Genomic DNA, 18,282 nt, shown 5'->3' on the forward strand with positions numbered 1-18,282 from the left:
CGATTCGATTGAATCTGCTCATGAACACTATAGCCACGGTTTGCATAAAGCATTCCTTAGTAATTTAATGTTTCATGTTCAGAGCACATCTTTAGATCATAACCTTTTAAGTTCACAAACAAGTTCGCGGACTTAAGTTAATCGGTTGAGTTTTCCAAACTCAGCAGAAATTCTCGGAAAGAGAACTTCCGCCAGTTCGCGGACTGGGTTCGCGTACTTAGCACACAAATGAGTTTTGGAAAATCCAGCAGAAATTCTCGGTCGAGAACTTCCGACAGTTCGTGGACTTGGCAAGCCAATTCCACAATCCTCCCGATATCTCTTGATCAACAAAGTTCGAAAACTTCGGTTCAAGGAATACATGGTTATGTAATCTAAACTCTTATTTCAATCATTGAGACATTCTCAGAGGACGCTATGTAGCCGTTATTCACAGACCGATTCACGTCAGAGCAATTCTCAAAGTGATTGAAACTTTTCACGACTTTCGTCACTAGCTGAAGATAAACTTGATCAAAGCGAAACGCTTTACCAACGCACGATTTCGAGATAAAAGATAATCAATGAATGCTCAGCTCGAAATGTCAAATGTGTATGATCTAGTCTATATAGCATACGACTTTTGTCTCATAAGAAGTAGGAGATAGAAGAGATAGACTTTTGAGTGATAGATAAGTTCAAGTCTCCACATACCTTTTTGTTGATGAAGTTCCACGGTTCCTTGTATAGATCTTCGTCGTTGTATGATGAATCGCCATGAAGTCCTTGAGCTCAACTACACTTTTCTATCCTAATCCGAGACTTAGCTATGTAGGCTAGAAATCAAGACTCATAGTTTAGATCACTAACATTGACAAACATGCTTGAGATAGCAACGCATGCGAGGTCGACCGAGCTATGCTCTAATAAAATCTCTCTGAACTTATTCGGCAACAACAAAACTCGAAACCTAATTGAACCACAAGGTCCATGTCTTTATTTAACTTCGATGTTCATCTCGACTGTCCATATGTGCACAACCACTAGAGTCATGGTTTTCCGGTCGTGAATGTGCAGCTGCTAGGAACTCAGGTTGGAGGGGGTTTGGTTGCAGCTGAATAAAATGACGACCTAGACTTTCATCTGGTAATTTATAAAGGGTGAGGTGCCCTGAGTGAAGACACATGTGCTTTTGTAAGATCCCTTTTTTTTGATAAGTCAAAAATTGTATTAATGAATATCAATATTTACAAGAGTAGTTTACAAGAAAAGAGGTCAGAATGACCCCAAAAACTTGAAAACTATTTGAAACGATAATAAATAACATTTGGGTATTCAGCTGAATTCAAAAAAAGAGACCTTCCTTCGTAGTGCATTCCTTCACCATTCTCTAGTAAACAACCTTTCTTTGCCATGTTGTCAGCTGCAAAATTCGCCTCCCTGTAGGTATGGACAAACCTTATAGCATCATAATTTCTACAAACAGCTACCCACCTTTGTCTTGAAAACCAAGGTAAAGTAGAGTTCTTGAGAGCCTCCACCACACTAAAAGAATCTGAACGAATACAAACTCTTCGAACACCCCATCTAATAGCCCATTCAAGTCCAACAATAACTCCATAGAGTTCTGCCAAGAAATTAGTAGTGATTCCCAGACCTATCAACATAGCTCCAAGAACATTACAATATGCGTCTCTTGCTACCACTCCCGCACCTGCTCTGCCTGGGTTTCCCCTTGCCGCGCCATCACAACATAAAAGGATCTCATCATCATTTGGAGGATGCCAATAACACTCCACTGGCTGGAACTGCATAACAGTTTTATGATGCACCCTAAAATAATTTAGAATGAGGACGTCATCAGCATTATTCTTCATATGGCCACGGAGCCTGACTGAATAATCTTGAATTAGCTTTAGAACACGCTTGTAGAATATGCTCCAGTTTGCTTTCTTTTGTTCAAATACTCCCTTGTTCCGCAATGCCCATAGTTCAGATTTGAGAACAAGATTCGCCAGCAGCCACAAATCACACACCATAGGACTTCTCCACTTTGTTGCTTGATAAGAAGTCAAAAGGTTACAATGAGCAGTTAAAACAAAAATCCCCTCTATCCAGTTCCAAGCGCGAGCTGCAAAACTGCAATTAAATAGCACATGATCAAGAGATTACTCTGCGGAATCACAAAGGCAACATTTGTTAGCCAACTGAATTTTAAATCTCCCCCTGATGAGATCAAACATAGCACAGGCACCACACAGTTGTTGTTGTACAGAGGTGGACTAAACTGGTGGGAGTGCTGGTAGTTGTGAGATGGTTGACTGCAGCAAACAGGTGGTGGTGATGCTGATGAATCCAGGTGATGGTGATATATACAGGTGGTATGCAGATAATGATATGTACTGGTGGAGGGTGTAGGTGGTATGGATGATGTTGTATGCAGTATGGAGGTGGTATGAAAAGGTGGTGATAGAAGGGTTTGGAGAGGAGCATATCTCCTCTCTGTTGAAGGTGTTGTGCAGTCGCAGAGGGGGTATGTGGTGTCTCTGTAGCTTTAGGTTTGGCTCTTTTTATTGCTCAAAGTATTGATATTGCTTGACCCTGAAGTAACTCAACAACAACGAGTATCCTCTTCTCTTTCTCAACTTCTAAAAACAAGCATGTAATCACTTTTGTTCCCCTCCATTCATCACACAATCGAACGACAAATATTCCAGCTTCTAGGCCTGTTTTCTCGCTCTAAAACTCTGTCCAAATATTGCTTCAGCGCAAACTTCATTCTTTCCTGACTTCTCGCATTTGAAACATGTACTAATCCTCATCACAGACTTACACCAAGATAGTTAACCGGCGGCAAGGAGCTCGTTTCAGTGAACAACAGGAGCTGGTGCAGAATTGGTCGGTCATTCAGTCATTTAGACAAGTACCTTTATGTGCGTATTGCAGACTGATGAGAGTTGTTTCATGGATGTACCTTGGAAGTCACACATCTACTCCCCTGCATATCGATGTTCAAACATATAACCCAAACATTTATGATCATTAAAAGCTCTACATCGGCTCCGAATTTTCATCTTACGTTTATAAATTCAATGGAAGACAACTTGTTCTTTCAACTCCATTTTTCAGCTTGTAATTCGAATTCTAACACAAACCCACGGCTCCTATTTCATTCAAGAGCTCATTGTTAACATCAATCTGCAGCATTTTCTCATTCCAGGACTCTCAGACTCTTCTTAATCTTCAAACATCAATGGAAGTAACCTCACCTTCTTCCATGTTTTCTCCATGAAACTGACTTCAAATTTCTTACATTCGGTGTTGCCAGTTCCTAGCTTGTCTTAGGCTTGAAATCTCTCTGAACTTATTCGGCAACAGGAAAACTCGAAACCAAATTGAACCACAAGATCCATGCCTTTCTTTAACTTCGATGTTCATCTCGACTGGCCATATGTGCACAGCCACTAGAGTCATGGTTTGCCGGTTGAGAAATCTATATTTTGATATTCAAGATTCAAAAAAGCAGAAGAACAGAGAATTCAATGACAAAGTTGTTATTACACAGGGTATTATTGTTGTAGGTTTTTGTCTGTCTCAGACAGCTTTTAATACATCAACCACAATATAAAACCAATACTACTCTGTTAGTTCCTTGGAACTGACAGTATACAAGATAATAGTCAATAGACTTTGACTATACTTATTAGCCCCCTTTAAACTAATAGTAGGAACACTAATCAGTTTGGACTACTATAAGAAAAACACTGTAACAATCATCAAAGTTCTCAACTCAACAAGAAAGAGAAAAACAGAGCAATCAACAGAAAAAGAAAACAAGCAACATGAAAGCTAACTAAACTGAGAACTCCGCAGTTTCTTCTAAATCTGTAACAGCGGAAGAAGTACTTGTTGTAGAAGCTGAAGAAGTAGTATCATCTGATGAAGAAAGTTCCAGTGACTGATGTAGCAATGAAGTAAAAATAGGTGCACAGAGTCCCTTTGTGAATAAATCTGCTAACTGATTCTCTGAAGAAATATGTTGGACAGTCAAAAATCCTTCTTCAATCAACTCCCTCACAACATGATAGTGGATCTTTATATGTTTGGCCCTGGAATGAGAGACAAGATTTGCAGATAAGTAAATTGCATTTGTATTATCACAGTATAGAGTTATGGGCTTCTTAAGTGTAATATGTAACTCAGAAAATAAAGATCCAAGCCATTCCAATTCTGCAGTTGCAGCTGATAAACATTTATACTCTGCTTCTGTTGTCGATCTTGACACGGTAGGATGCTTTTTGCTTGACCAAGAGATTAAAGAGTTACCCATAAAAATTGTATATCCACATGTAGACCTAGCTGTCTCAGGGAAACTACCCCAATCTGAATCAGTGTAGGCAGTTGAGCACTCAACATCTCCTTTTCTTAATGTTATACCATAACCAATTGTTCCTTCAAAATATCTAAGAATTATCTTTACCAAAAGCAGATGAATATCATTAGGAGCATGCATATATTGACTAGCATAGTTAACTCGAAAACATATGTCAGGCCTAGTTAAGCTAAAATACTGTAACATACCCACTGTAGTTCTAAATTTAGTTGCATTTGACAATAAAGTTCCTTCATTTACTGACACTCTTGGTCCTTTAGGAACTGTAGTACTACAAGGATTACACTCCAGCATATGAGACTTAGCAAGTAATTCCAATATGTACTTCTTTTCAGTTAACATAATAGCATCAGATGATCTTATTGCTTCTAAACCTAAGAAATAATGCAAATCTCCCAACTCCTTCATAACAAAGTTATTGCTCAAATAATTAACAAGATCATTAAGTAAATCTTCTGAATTTCCAGTTAGAATAATGTCATCCACATAAAGTAATAAGACCATCATATTCAAACCAGAAGTATAGACAAACATAGAAAAATCATAAAAAAGTTCTCACAAATCCATAAGCAATCAAAGAAGTACTTAATTTTTCAAATCAAGCCCTTTGAGCTTGTTTCAAGCCATATAAACTTTTCTTTAAATTGAAAACTTTGTTTGGAAACTCAGAATCAACAAACCCTGGAGGTTGTTGTATATATACATCTTCAGTTAAATCTCCATGTAAGAACGCATTTGATACATCCAACTGCTTTATAGACCAACCTCTAGTAACAACCAATGTGAGAACTACTCTTACTATTGTGGATTTGACTCCATGACTAAAGGTTTCACCATAATCAATTTCATCTTGTTGGTTGTAACAAAGTGCCACCAATCTAGATTTAAATCTATTTACTTTCTCATCTGATCTTAGCTTAACTCTATAAACCCACTTGCAGCCTAAAATGTTTACTTGTGGTTCAGGATCAACTAAATCCCATGTATCATTATTCTTCAGTGTTGTATTTTCTTCTTTCATAGATACTAGCCACTTAAGATCCTATATAGCAGTTTTGGAACTTTTTGGCTCAGTAGGAGTATCCAATAAAGAAGCAAAAGCTGAATGAACTGGATGTTTGATAGAATAATGCATTACATGATCAGGGAAAGCTTTAGGTTTTGAAATACCTTTTTGAGACATTGTAACAATAGATTTAGAGGAAATAGACTCACGGAACTGAGGTAAATATTCAACAATAGTAGAAGCTGAACTGGAATCAGTAGAGATAGATGAAGAAAAGTAAAATTCAAATTCAGAGAACATCACATGTCTAGAGATATAAGTTCTTTTAGTAAGAGGATTGTAGCATTTGTAACATTTGTGTAAAGAACGATAACCAATAAAAAGACATTTAACTGATTTTGGAGAGAGTTTATCAACTCTAGAATGTCCCAAGAAAGGATATCACACACAACCAAAGATTTTTAATTGAGAGTAATCTGGAGATGTATTATAAAGAATTTCAAAAGGAGATTTATGATTAAGAATTGGAGTTGGAGTTCGATTAATAAGATTAGTAGCAGTTAAAAAGGCATCATACCAAAATTCTCTTGGACATGAACCATTAAAAAGAAGAGGGTTTCCCATTTCAGTAATGTGTCGGTGCTTTCTTTCAGCCAGACCATTCTGTTCTTGGGTTCTAGGACATGATATCCTTATTTGAATACCACAAGAATCTAAAAATACTTTAAAATTTCCTTTTACTAACTCACTAGCTCCATCAATTTGGAAAGAAATGATTTTTCTATGAAACAAATTTTCAGTTAAAGTTTTAAAATGTTGAAAACACTGTAAAGCATCTGTCTTGAGTTACATTGGATAAATCCAAAGAAATCTGCTAAAATCATCTACAAACAGAATATAGTATATATGTCCTGCCAAAGAAATAACAGGAGCAGGACCCACCTCATCACAATAAATAAGTTCAAGTGGAAAAGAAGCATGTGAAGAATAAAGTTGAAAAGGTAATCTTTTGCTTTTATCAAGTTGACAGGAGTGATACAATGATTTGAAAATAGAAGAAGAAAGACTAATATTGTGATTATTATGAAGTTGTTGCAAAATTCTAGGAGGGGGATGACCTAACCTGTCATGCCATATATTAGGAGAAGCAACAACAGATGAAAAAGCAGAATGAAGAATGACAGAGGAAATAAGTTGTTAAACATTTTTCCCTTAGCAAGTAACGCATTTATTTTAAAACATCTTATCTCAAAACCATACGGATCAAAATTAATAGAGCAGACATTATCTTTGGTAAATCTAGCAACTGATAACGAATTATGTTTCATGGCTGGAACATGTAGAACATTAGCTAACTTAAAATTTTTAGTAGGTGTATGAATGATAGCACTTCCAGTAAGAGAAATAGGTAAAATCTTACCATTGCCAATTTGCACATGGTCCTTGCCCTTGTACTCAGAAGTATGTTGAAGTAAAGTTCTGTCACCAGTCATATGAATTGATGCTCCACTGTCTGAAATCCAAACTGTATTAGAAGAAAAAGGATCATCATTTGCTGCATCATTGTGAACATTAAAACTTGCAAAAACCTGTTGAAAAGTCCCAGAAGTATGCATTGCACCGGTAGAAGAATTTCCTTGATTCTCAGTATTTGCAAAGTGAGCTTGAGAAGTAGTAGTAGAAGTACCAGTAGGAGAATGATACCTAAAGAAGCACCTGATAGCTAAATGTCCCCTCTTCTTACATATCTGACAATACATTTGATTATAATCCAATATTGTGTTACCATCAGAATTTGATCCATTTTGATATGCAGTTGCACTATTTGAACTTGACCCAGTTTGATAAGAGTTATTCTTCAAATTTCCTTCACTCTTCTTGTTATTTGTATAACAATTGGATCCATTCTTTGCATAGAAAGTTGTTTGATTTTGATCATCAAATAAATTTGTAGTGCTTTGTTGTCTATCAGCCAAGAAATATTCACGAGAAAGCAATTTAGGTTTAATTTCACCAAAAGTATAAGGCTTCTCTCTATTTTGAGATGATATAACAAAAATATCATACTCACTTCATAATGAACATCATAAGATCCTCATCACTAACCTTTTCACCAATAGTTGTTAAAGAATCAGATATGGATTTAATCCTTTGAAGATAAGAAACTATGGAATGATTCCCCTTTTTAATTCCATGTAATTGGGTTCTTAACATGTTCTTTCTAGCAAGATATTATGTTTTAAAGCTTGTTTCAAGATAATCCATATAGCTTTTGCAGTAGTAAAACCAAGAACATCACCACTAACAGTAGAAGTAAAAGTGGCTTTAAGACATGTAGAGACAAACCGATCTAAACGTCTCCAAGTTTCCCATTCTGGATTAGTTGTTTCTACACCATCTACTGTAACTTTTCTTGGGGTTCAATAATATCACCACTCACATAACCATACAAATCAGTCGAAAATAAAACCCCTTCAAATTGATCTCGCCAGAGGAGATAATCTTCACCATCAAGTTTCACTGATACAAAATTAGTAATATTCGTAAAGGGTAAGGAAGTATCATTAACAGCGGAAGTCGACATTGCAATGTTTGGGTTGCAGAAATTTTCAAGAGAGGATCGAAAATTGTTGATGTGATTGTTGTTGTTGATGTTGTTGCTGGTGTTGTTAACGTTGTTGTTGTTACGATTCTTGTTGGAATTTGTAATATTGTTGTTGAATTGATTTCCAGATCTCAAAGTTACCATACAGAAACTCAAGACCCCTAAAGAAATGTTGGGAGAAACGACTTTAAGATTGTATTATCCAGATTGAAGATGAAAGATGAAAATTATTGAGAAAAAATATTAAGCTTTGATGATTGATATGAGTTAGATCGGTTACCTAACTGATACCATGAGAAATATATAATTTGATATTCAAGATTCAGAAAAATAGAAGAACAGAGAATTGAACGACAAAGTTGTTATTACACAGGAAATTATTGTTACAGGTTTTTGTCTGTCTCAGACAGCTTTTAATACAACAACCACAATACACTAAAACCAATACTACTCTGTCAGTTCCTCAGAACTGACAGTATACAAGACAATAGTCAATAAACTTTGACTATACTTATTACAGGTAGTGAATGGAGGTGCAGCTGCTAGGAAATCAGGTCGAGGGGGTTTGGTTGCAGCCGAATAAAATGACGACCTAGACTTTCATATGGTAATTTATAAAGGGTGAGGTGCCCTGAGTGAAGACACATGTGCTCTTGTATGATCCCATCTATAGGTTTAGTGTCTGTGCTTCAGTAATTTGTTGTTTTTGAGACTACGAAGCCAGAATACTTCAGTGCTTCAACTCCGCCAACGCCTAATGTCTCCGAGCAATGAAATGAGCTCGTATTTGCCTTCTTTCGCATGACTCCAAGATACCTATAAAATATAAAAGAAGCGTAATACCCAAAAATACAAGAGAAAATAACTAATAAAAGTATATGAAATTGATATTCAAATGATGTATTTTAAGCTCCTATCACTTCCTGACCATTTGTCCAAGTAAATTTACACCCAAGTGCATCAGCTTCAAACAGGTTATTCTCATCCATCCAATCACAAAAATCATTAATGACAGTCGTCCTTGGATCCAAACCTCATTTTTTCTCGTCCCCAATGACAAGCCATGGAATATCATCACTTACCATTGTGAGCTGCTGCCATAACCTTCTTCTAGTTACTTGAATATAACTTGCGTGGACAAAATATATATGCATACCATTTAAGGAAACCATTACAACATGAGAACTCATATTTATTATCGTAGGATCATCAAAAATATCTAGCCAGAAAACCCAATTACTCCAAATAGAAGTATTATGAATTACCTGCCTTTTAAAATCAACCAAGTTGAGACGAGAGATGAAGTTATATGTGCATTGAACTTCCGGTTCAGCAATACAAAGAACTTCAAGCTTGAACTCATGGATTAACTCTCTAAGTTTAAGTCGCGCATTATCTTTTGCGACAACATTGATATTCCAAAAGAATACCCGCATTAAAAACTTTTGGGAGGATTTTTAAGTAACTGTAGTGCATCAACAACACCCTTTGAAGAAGTACTTGAAATTGTAGGACTAATATCACGTGGTTTAAAAAAAGGAGATCTTCCATTGTGAGCACGAATGCCTAAGCCATTTGAATCCAGGTCTGTGTATAACAGAACTTGTCAACCCTGAACCGAGTTGGAAACCAAATTCGAGATGGATTATGGAATAGCTACAGGAACTATTAAAGCTACACATGACTGAGTTCGGGATCAACTACATTCCATAATGAAGTTAATTGGTAGTAGGCTAGTTTCTGTAACAGCTTAATACAGTCAGGTGTTCAATTTGGACTAGGTCCCGGGTTTCTTTTACGTTTGTGGTTTCCTCATTAAAAAAATTTCTGGTATCTGTGTTATTTCTTTTTTCGCATTATAATGTTTAAATTTCTAATTGAAATATCCCAGGTTGTGCATTGATCAATCAAAGTAGATACGCCCGGTTAGAGCATTGCTCGGTTGAACCCACCAAGCATTGGTATGTCAAGTTTGGTTGTCATATTTTAGTGAATCAAAACTCATTTAAAGAGTCGCATGATTATTTACTAGAGTCAACTTCGTATAGGTTAGCTAGGAAGTTACTAGGATATGAGACTTACAAGTATTACATAAAGACTTGAAGAATGTGAAGAAGTAAAGAGATACAACGACGACATCATCCTTCCTCTTGAGGTTAGTAATATTTGACTTGAAATGTTTTATTCCTAACGTATCTTTCAAGTCGTGCATATTGAAAACGTAACTGCGAATCCGTGATTATACTCTAGTTAGACATGGTATTATAGAATTACAATACAAAGTATAACGTCTATCTTTTGAACTTCGTATATAAGACATCAACATAATCGTATGAATGCTATCGTAATTATATGTATGGGTATGGGTGAAGATTTCGTCCTAGGAAACAATGTTTTACATTCGTTTAAAGGAAGTACAATTCATAAACTAGTTTTATGAATCGAAAGGAAAATCACTAGACTTATTGGTATTGTTATTAATTGCAAATCTTTGGATTACCAATATGTGTGTTTAGTATAATCGCTCATAACTTGTTTATGTATCTTGGTGAAACTATTCACAATGCCTGACTTTTGTGTTGGTATGACTTTTATTAGTGAAACCGATCTTAAGTAATCACCTGAGATGGTATGATCGATATTTGTAATTGGTGTGACCATTCCTAGTCATTAGGTAACCGATCATAGAACTTGCTTGGGACTAATCACAAGATGTGTAATCGATCCTTGTAGTAGGTTAACAAGTTTTAGTAATTGGTGTGACCGATCCTATAACTTGTGCAACCGATCACAAGCAAGTACCATAAATAAGTGGTAACCGATCCTGGTACTTAGTTAACAATATTTTGGAAACTAATGTGACCGATCCTAGTAGCCACTTTGAGGTAGAACCGAAACTTGTTTTAGTAGAATCGTTAAACCCATGAATGGTGATTGAATGTTTTTGATCAATCACATAGTTCTTGGAAATCAGATGAACCAATTCTAAACTTGTTTGGAAGTGTGGCAAATCGGTTCCAAGATTGTAAATATGAAAAAGGATTTACAAAGTAAAGATGCATACTTTGAACACGTGCATTAATTCTTATCTTTTATTGTTCAAAGATATTCCTTAATTGTAGTTGCAGGAAATCCTACACTACACCCCTCATATGATTTCATTATTACTCAACTCATTTTTATATTTACACTCTTAATTTTATTGATCAATCTTTGAATGTTCTTACAAGAAAAGATAAAGGAATAAAGAATGACCTCTGCTATACACTTTGTCTCTCCTATTTACTTGTTTCTTACTCAAAAAGATCCCTCCTTTTTCTTTACAACTTGAACGACTATTTATAGGGAAATACATAGTGGATGACAACTAATCCGTCCTTTATTTTCGGGTATGGTCTGCGACATTCTCGCAACCTTACAAATGTTAATCTCGCAAGCTCTCTAATTTTCGCAGGACTATCACATCTTTCTCGTGATTCTAGCTGACGTCGTTTATCGTATCATTTCTGAAATTGTTCTGCGACACTGTTGTGTTGTGTTGTTGATAATTTCACTGAGACATTATCGTTGCGAGATTCTGATCCTACATCTTGCCTCTTCTCATATCTTCTCTGCAAAGTAGAGAATGATGTGAGAAATGCCGCAGCTGTTCATCTCTTCATATTCTGCATTTATCACACGTATTCTTTCTTCCATTTGTTTCTTGACACGTCTTCTGTAACCGCTCACGTCTTTTCGTCTTAATGGTGTTTATTTCTTCGAGTAAAAAAAATCTCCTTTATATACTCTTCTTTCCACTTTCTTTTTACTTTCTCTTCTCTTTTTATTCTCTCATCTCTGCAACTCTGTTATTCTTTTGCAAGTTCTGCTACTGTAATTTCCCCCCTTCAATCATCTTACTTTTATTCATTCCCATACTCTATATTCAAATATGCCTCCAATTGTTCATAGATATGAGAAGAATTTAAAAGATGTCCAAAAAGATCTTGCTGAGAAAGGTTTCACACTCTCTACCATTCCTGGTGAAAGTGCCAAGTCAATTCTTTCTGTCAAACTTTTATCTGATCAGTATTGTGATGATCAATCAATCATAATTTCGCTAGGTCAGATTCTCGCAGGTCTCCCCATTCCTCTTTATGACCCAGATATTCCTCTATTCTATGAAATTCTCACTCACTCAGGATTATCGCGAGCTATGTTCCAACTGAGTGGGGACTGCATCCGTCTGATGCTAGAGTTCGCTAATCGTGGTGCTGGTAAAGGATCTATGTATTCCAAAGAACTTAGGGATCCTAAATTCGCATACCTAGAGATAATTGCTGAGAAATACACAGTAGCGAGTTTCTTTGAGAACTATGAACTGATCTCCATGAAGAAAGAGAATACTCGCTGGGGTATTCGCTTAAAAAGGAAAGATAACATTGATGAAGCTAAAATTCTCATGCAAGACATTTACTGGCATTCTGGTAAGAACACAACTCCTTGCCAATCCAAAGATGATGAATGGTGTGTTTTTCCTTTAATGCTAATAGGACCTTACATTGCTGGGTCAAATGTTCTTCCTGCGAATCTCGCTGCTTATCAACCTTGGGTTTTCTCTTGGACCGAGAAGGAGAAAGAGGTATGTTTCTTCCCGTTTAGCTCACTTTATATTTCTTTATTTGTCTTTATTATTTTGTTCGCTAAGTCTTGCGACATTCTGCAGATCCAAAAACTGAAAGATAGTTATAACAGGACTGGGAAAGCTAGTACTCTGTTAGCTCTTCGCCCATACACAGATGAGGTAAGAAATATTCTCTTATGATTTTAAACAGTATAATGTTGCTTCCATTTCTTATTTCTATGTGTGTGTGAAGATTATTGCTGAAATAGAAGAACCTGCCGATGTTGCGAAAACTGGTGATAAAGGCAAAGGTGCTCTTCGCATGGAAAAATCAACTGGTCTTCCTTCAAAGAAAAGGAAAGTCCGTTCTTCTTCTCCTCCAAATATTCTTTCTCATGAAAATTCCGAAAGTGACAAGGATGATGAGAATAATGATGACCTTGCCGCAAGTGAAGATTTTCCACCTGAATCTTCTATGGCTAAGCTCTCTGGCCTCTTTTCTGATTCTCTGCAAGGAATGGGAGATAGCCAATTCTCTAATACCTGCAAATCTCTCGCTACAATTTGTGATGTCCCTTTATTGGATGGTGATAGTTCTCTTCGTGGAGTTTCTAGATCAGTGACTCCCGACTTCTTGCATTCTCTTAATAGTCTGGTATACTTTCATCCTTTTACTTCTTCATTGTCATAACTCAAAATCTCTTTCTATATTTCCTCGCAGGCGGGAAAAGCTTCTTTCGTTGTTGCCTTAGATCTATAGAGGAGATGCGTAAATCTTGAAAAGAAGAATCTTCAATTTCGCACAAAGAATGAAGAATTGGAAGCTGAAGTTAAAGGTCTTCGCGAGAAAAATAGACAACTAGAAATTGATTCTTCTTCGTATAAGAACCAAATCTCTAGTCTTCAGCAAGATAATAATCAGCTTTACGGTATGTTACTTTTCTCTTTTCCCTTCATTCATTCCTCCTGTTGTTTTATCTTATTTAAATGATCCTTTTTGCAGACATTTATGGTCTTTCTGATGAAGCTAGCCTTCTTCGTTCATTTCCAAATGCCTTGGATAATGATACCCTTCATGAGCGTCTTAATAATTCCTTAAGTAGTTTCTCAAATGATAGAATTTCATCTCTTTCTCTGAATGAGCTTAGGTCTAAATTTCGCCTCTTAGAAATTGACCATAGATCTAGTTTAGGCTTAGCCAACCGATTTAAGCGTCTCTTTCTTGATTCTAAAGAGAAAACCAATGAGTTAAGAACCAAAATTAGCGGTTTCATAGATGATAAGGATCGCATCTCTGATCAAGGTGCTAAGGCTTTAGCGAAATTCCTAGAGACTCTTCTTGAAGTTCAACTTGAACGAGATGAAGCTAGCCGCAAGAGAATTGAACTATGCGAAATGGAAAACCAAATTCGTTCTCGTCTTCTTATAAGTAATGAGGATGAATTTGTTTGGGCTGCAAAAATCTTAGATGATGCCAGAAAAGATTTAGGTGTAAATGTTAGTCTCCAAGTTGAGCATACAGCCTTGATTAGAGATATGATTTATGACAGAGAAGGTTACTAACTGCTCTTCTTTACTAATATTTTGCTTCTTATGAATTTTCATCAAGTTAATAATTGATTGTCTTTTGCTTGCAGATTCTGAAAGTAGATATCGTGAAAAGATTGAGGAACTCGAAGCTGAAAAGGAGGAACTCGCAAAGAATCTTTCTTCTCGCAACGACAAGTATTCTAGATTAAAGAATCAAATCAAGATCACTGTTGCGAATTTTAAGAATGATGCTATGCATTTTCGCAATCAAACTATCCAAATGGTTTGTGACGATCATAATATACCTCATTATGATTATCCTTGTCTCTTGGAAGAGATCCCAAAGAATACTCCCAGTCTGATTATTTCTGATAGCGAAGCTGATGATGAAGAATCTGATGGTGATGAAGGTTCTGATGGGGATGAAGATTCTGGCGCAGACGAAGAAGGGAACAAGTCTGATGAAGATAATGAAGGATCAACTAAGAAGTAGTCTTTGTTTCTTTCTTTGATTCTCTGTAATACTTGTACATTTATTCCTTCTTTCTATATATTTGTGTTTCTTTCATTTTGACCTGCATTCATTAAAACAATTCTTCCTTGCAATACAGTTAATCAATATAATCATTAATTTTTGAATCTTTTAGTAAATCTATCATATGGAGACAAATAAAATTTTCTAATTTCATTCATTCCCATACTTGCCTCTGTTATTTGTATCCAAATGAGAGATTTTATAAATTTTTCTTATTTTATGCCTCAATTTCGCAGTTAATTATATATAATTTCGCTATCTTATGCGAAGTGAATTTTGATTCTTTTCAAAATCTCATTCATGTGTGGTCTTATTTTGCCTTCCTAATTAAAGGTCTTATTACGCCACCTCTTGTCATTGCGACAAAATCGCAGGACGTCCTTGCACTTTCGTGCAAAAACCCATTGATCTTGCCTTAACTTTTTCTTTTGTATTGTGGCCTCTTCAGGAATGTTGCGACGATATGACAGGCCTAAATATTCTTGCGAAAATAAAGCCCCATGACATTGCCGTCTTGCGACGAAATCGCAAGACGTCTTCGCACTTTCATGCGAAAACCCATTGATCTCATCTTATCTTTTTCTTTTGTATTATTGCCTCTCAGGATTGTTGCATAAATATGACAAGCCTTAATACCCTTGCGAATGTAGCATCATCACATTTGTGTCTTAAGACACTTATCAGCTCCCTAACGGAGGGTGCCCTTATCTCCCCCCTGGTTTCCCCTTCAAGGAGGCGTACTTCTACCATACAAGGTTAGCTACTCTCATCCAGTCTTAACAACAACCAGTTGTTTTCGCAGCCTCTTATCCCTTTTACCTATAGGGCTTATGGTTACGAGACTGCACCCTAAGTAGGGTTTTCTTCAGGACGAGTGCAGTATAATCCAAGACTTGTCAAGAATGGCAAAGTACGCTTCAAACGTCCCTGGCACTCTTGACTCAACCGTGTACCTCGACGCCTTGATCAGATATGCACTCCTTGGGAGAGTCCTTATTACCTTAGTCGCCCAACCTAAGTCACATGCTTAAGCTGAGAATCCAAGGTGCCTCTCCCGGATGGGCTTTATTGACCCCAAATCTCCATGACTCAGGTTCCGGTGGCGGTGTAGCCTTTCCCTGAGCCATGGAACAGGTACCCCTTATATGACGTACTTTAGGTCTTACATTTGCCTCTTGCGAAATTGTATTCGCGAACTAGGGTGTACGCCATAAAGGTTCGCCTCTTTCTTTTTTGTCATTTTTCTCTGATTATATTCTTGTAAAATTCATTATCTATGCGAGAGTCTCGTACATCATCATATTGTATTTGCATTTCGCAATCTCAATTTTGTCATTCGATAAAATGTATTCTTGAGAATTTTTCTTATTGCGAGAGTGTCGCAACAACTTAATCATTCATACATTTCCTGTTTTTATTACCTTTGCCATCCTCTGCTTCTTTATTATTTTCTACTACTGCTTCCTTGATAGTGGTATGTTCATCATTTTTATTCTGAGCTAGCATTAGTTTCGCAACATCTCTTCTTCTTTTCTTTCGATTGCATCCACCATCAACCTCTCACTTTTCTGTGTATCTTTGATTTTGTGTCGCCATTTTTCCTTCTTGTTTGCTCTTCCTTCGCAAGATTCCATCTCAGTTTCGTAACACCTATTTCCTTCAATCCAATCTCCCTTTATGATTCCTACACCACTGGGGTGAGAGAATTTGATGCATTGGTGGAAAGTTGAAGCTACACCTAGAATCCCATGTAGCTAAGGTCGACCAATTAACGCATTGTAGGGTAATTCTACATCAACGACACATAATAAAATTTCAGAAGATATTCCTTTCAATGGAATTCTCATAGTAACCTCCCTTTAGGTTTGTTAGCAGTACCATTAAAACCATATATCTTATATGTTGATGGTATAAGATCATCATCTCTTCCTCCCATAGTTTTATAAGTATGATAAAATAAGATGTTCACAGAGCTTCCAGTATCGATTAGAACTCTATTAATTTCCCATGAATCTTCAGCTTCATCATCCTCATCTTCTTTCGGTTTTGGATTAATTTCTAATTTTACTACCAATGGATTATCATGCACCTCTTCAACTTCGGGAATCTCTTCTGCGGTAAAAGAAATGATATGTTTCTTCCATTCCTCTAGTGGCGAGATTTTCGCAATATTCATAACTTCACTTCCATTGTTATCTCTTGCGAACACTCTACTCAAAACATTGTCATGAAAATCTTCGATTGTCTTATATGAATGTACGGTAGAGTGACAGAATAGATTCTTTGCTTTTGCACCAACCTCCATGAAGAATGTTTCCTTCTTTTTGATCGTTTACTTTGTGATGCTCTGGTGGTGGTGGCGATGGTTGAGATTGTGGGTGCCCTACCAAAAAGTGGTTTAGTTTTCCTTGATCTATCATTCTCAAAATAATTCTTTTTACATTTGCAATCATTTGTTGTATGTCCATGATAATGATGGTAAGAACAAAACTCATGGCTTATGTGGTTTGGAGGTGGTTCTGTTCCCATGTTCCATGGTGTTGGTATATTCTCCATCAAAATTATAGCTTCCCATATTTTCTCCACACTTGCAGTTAGAGGTGGCATCTTGATTTCTTCCCATACTACCTTGTGACCTCCTTGTCATCTATTATAGTTTTGTCTTTGACCTCCATAAGTTTCTTGTGGTTGATCGAGTCTTTGAATCTTATTATTTCCATCACGATTGTAGAAATTTCTTTCTCTTTCATACTCCTCTTGATCTCGGCTTCCCATAGCCACCAGTTTTTGTTGATTGTTACCTGTCACCTTATCTTGTTGTACTTGCGAAGTATTCGCTACTGTGTTTATTAGCTTGGGTAATAAGCTTGCATTCGCTGTTTGTGAGTTGGTGTTCGCAACTGAATATGATTCCATTTCATTTTGCCTTTCCTCTAGAGCAATGTATTCTTCTTGAAGTTCTCGCAATTCAGTCATTGTGATCGTATTCTTGACTCTGAAAATTTGGACATACAATAGGTTTGTTGCAAACATAGCATTGATAAATGATAATATAAGATATCTCTCATCTACACGGCCATCCATTTCGCTACACATAGTTCTCCATCTTTTAGTCAGGTGCTTCAAACTTTCGCCAATCCTCTGTTTTAATCCAAACACGTCCTCTATACCAGGTCGTGAAGAATTATTACTTATATATGTCCCTAGGAATGTAGTCTGCAAATGATTGAAGGATGTTATTGTATTCTTTGGTAGACCTTCAAACCATTTTAACGCCTCCCCTGTTAAGCTGGATGCGAAATACTTGCATAATACAACATCATGATTTTCCCATTGCAACATGCACCTCACGTAGGCTTTAATGTGTTGAATTGCACAAGTTGTTCCACCAAAAATGCTGGTTAATGCGGGTAAATTGCATTTCGGAGGTATTCCTCCTAATTGTACTTCCCTTGTAAATGGAGTTTTCGCAGCTTCTTCTATAGATTCATCCAATTGTCTTCTGCCTACTTCTCCTCTATTATTTAGCATTCCTCTCATTTCTTCTAATTCTTTCAAGATTTGTTTATTTACACCTGAATTTTGGTACATTGGTCTTTTTAATTTCGCCTCTCTTCTTCTGCGTTCATGT

The 18,282-nt window shown here is 36.5% G+C and overlaps 2 protein-coding genes across 2 annotated transcripts; both read right to left on the minus strand.

The window, feature by feature from the left end:
• Positions 1–1,280: 1,280 nt before the first annotated feature.
• On the minus strand, positions 1,281–3,453 carry LOC113360156. The gene is made up of 2 exons (XM_026603696.1): positions 3,293–3,453; positions 1,281–2,118 (listed from the first exon to the last, which is right to left on the minus strand). Exons 1-2 carry the CDS (start codon positions 3,451–3,453, stop codon positions 1,281–1,283), a joined length of 999 nt encoding a protein of 332 aa, XP_026459481.1.
• A 379-nt stretch (positions 3,454–3,832) lies between these two features.
• Positions 3,833–4,876, minus strand: LOC113360157 (uncharacterized mitochondrial protein AtMg00810-like). The gene has a single exon (XM_026603697.1). The coding sequence runs from the start codon at positions 4,874–4,876 to the stop codon at positions 3,833–3,835; it is 1,044 nt and encodes a 347-aa protein (XP_026459482.1).
• Positions 4,877–18,282: the final 13,406 nt, after the last annotated feature.

The sequence above is a fragment of the Papaver somniferum genome, chromosome 3 (genome assembly GCF_003573695.1).
Source record: "Papaver somniferum cultivar HN1 chromosome 3, ASM357369v1, whole genome shotgun sequence".
NCBI classification, from domain to species: Eukaryota; Viridiplantae; Streptophyta; class Magnoliopsida; order Ranunculales; family Papaveraceae; genus Papaver; species Papaver somniferum.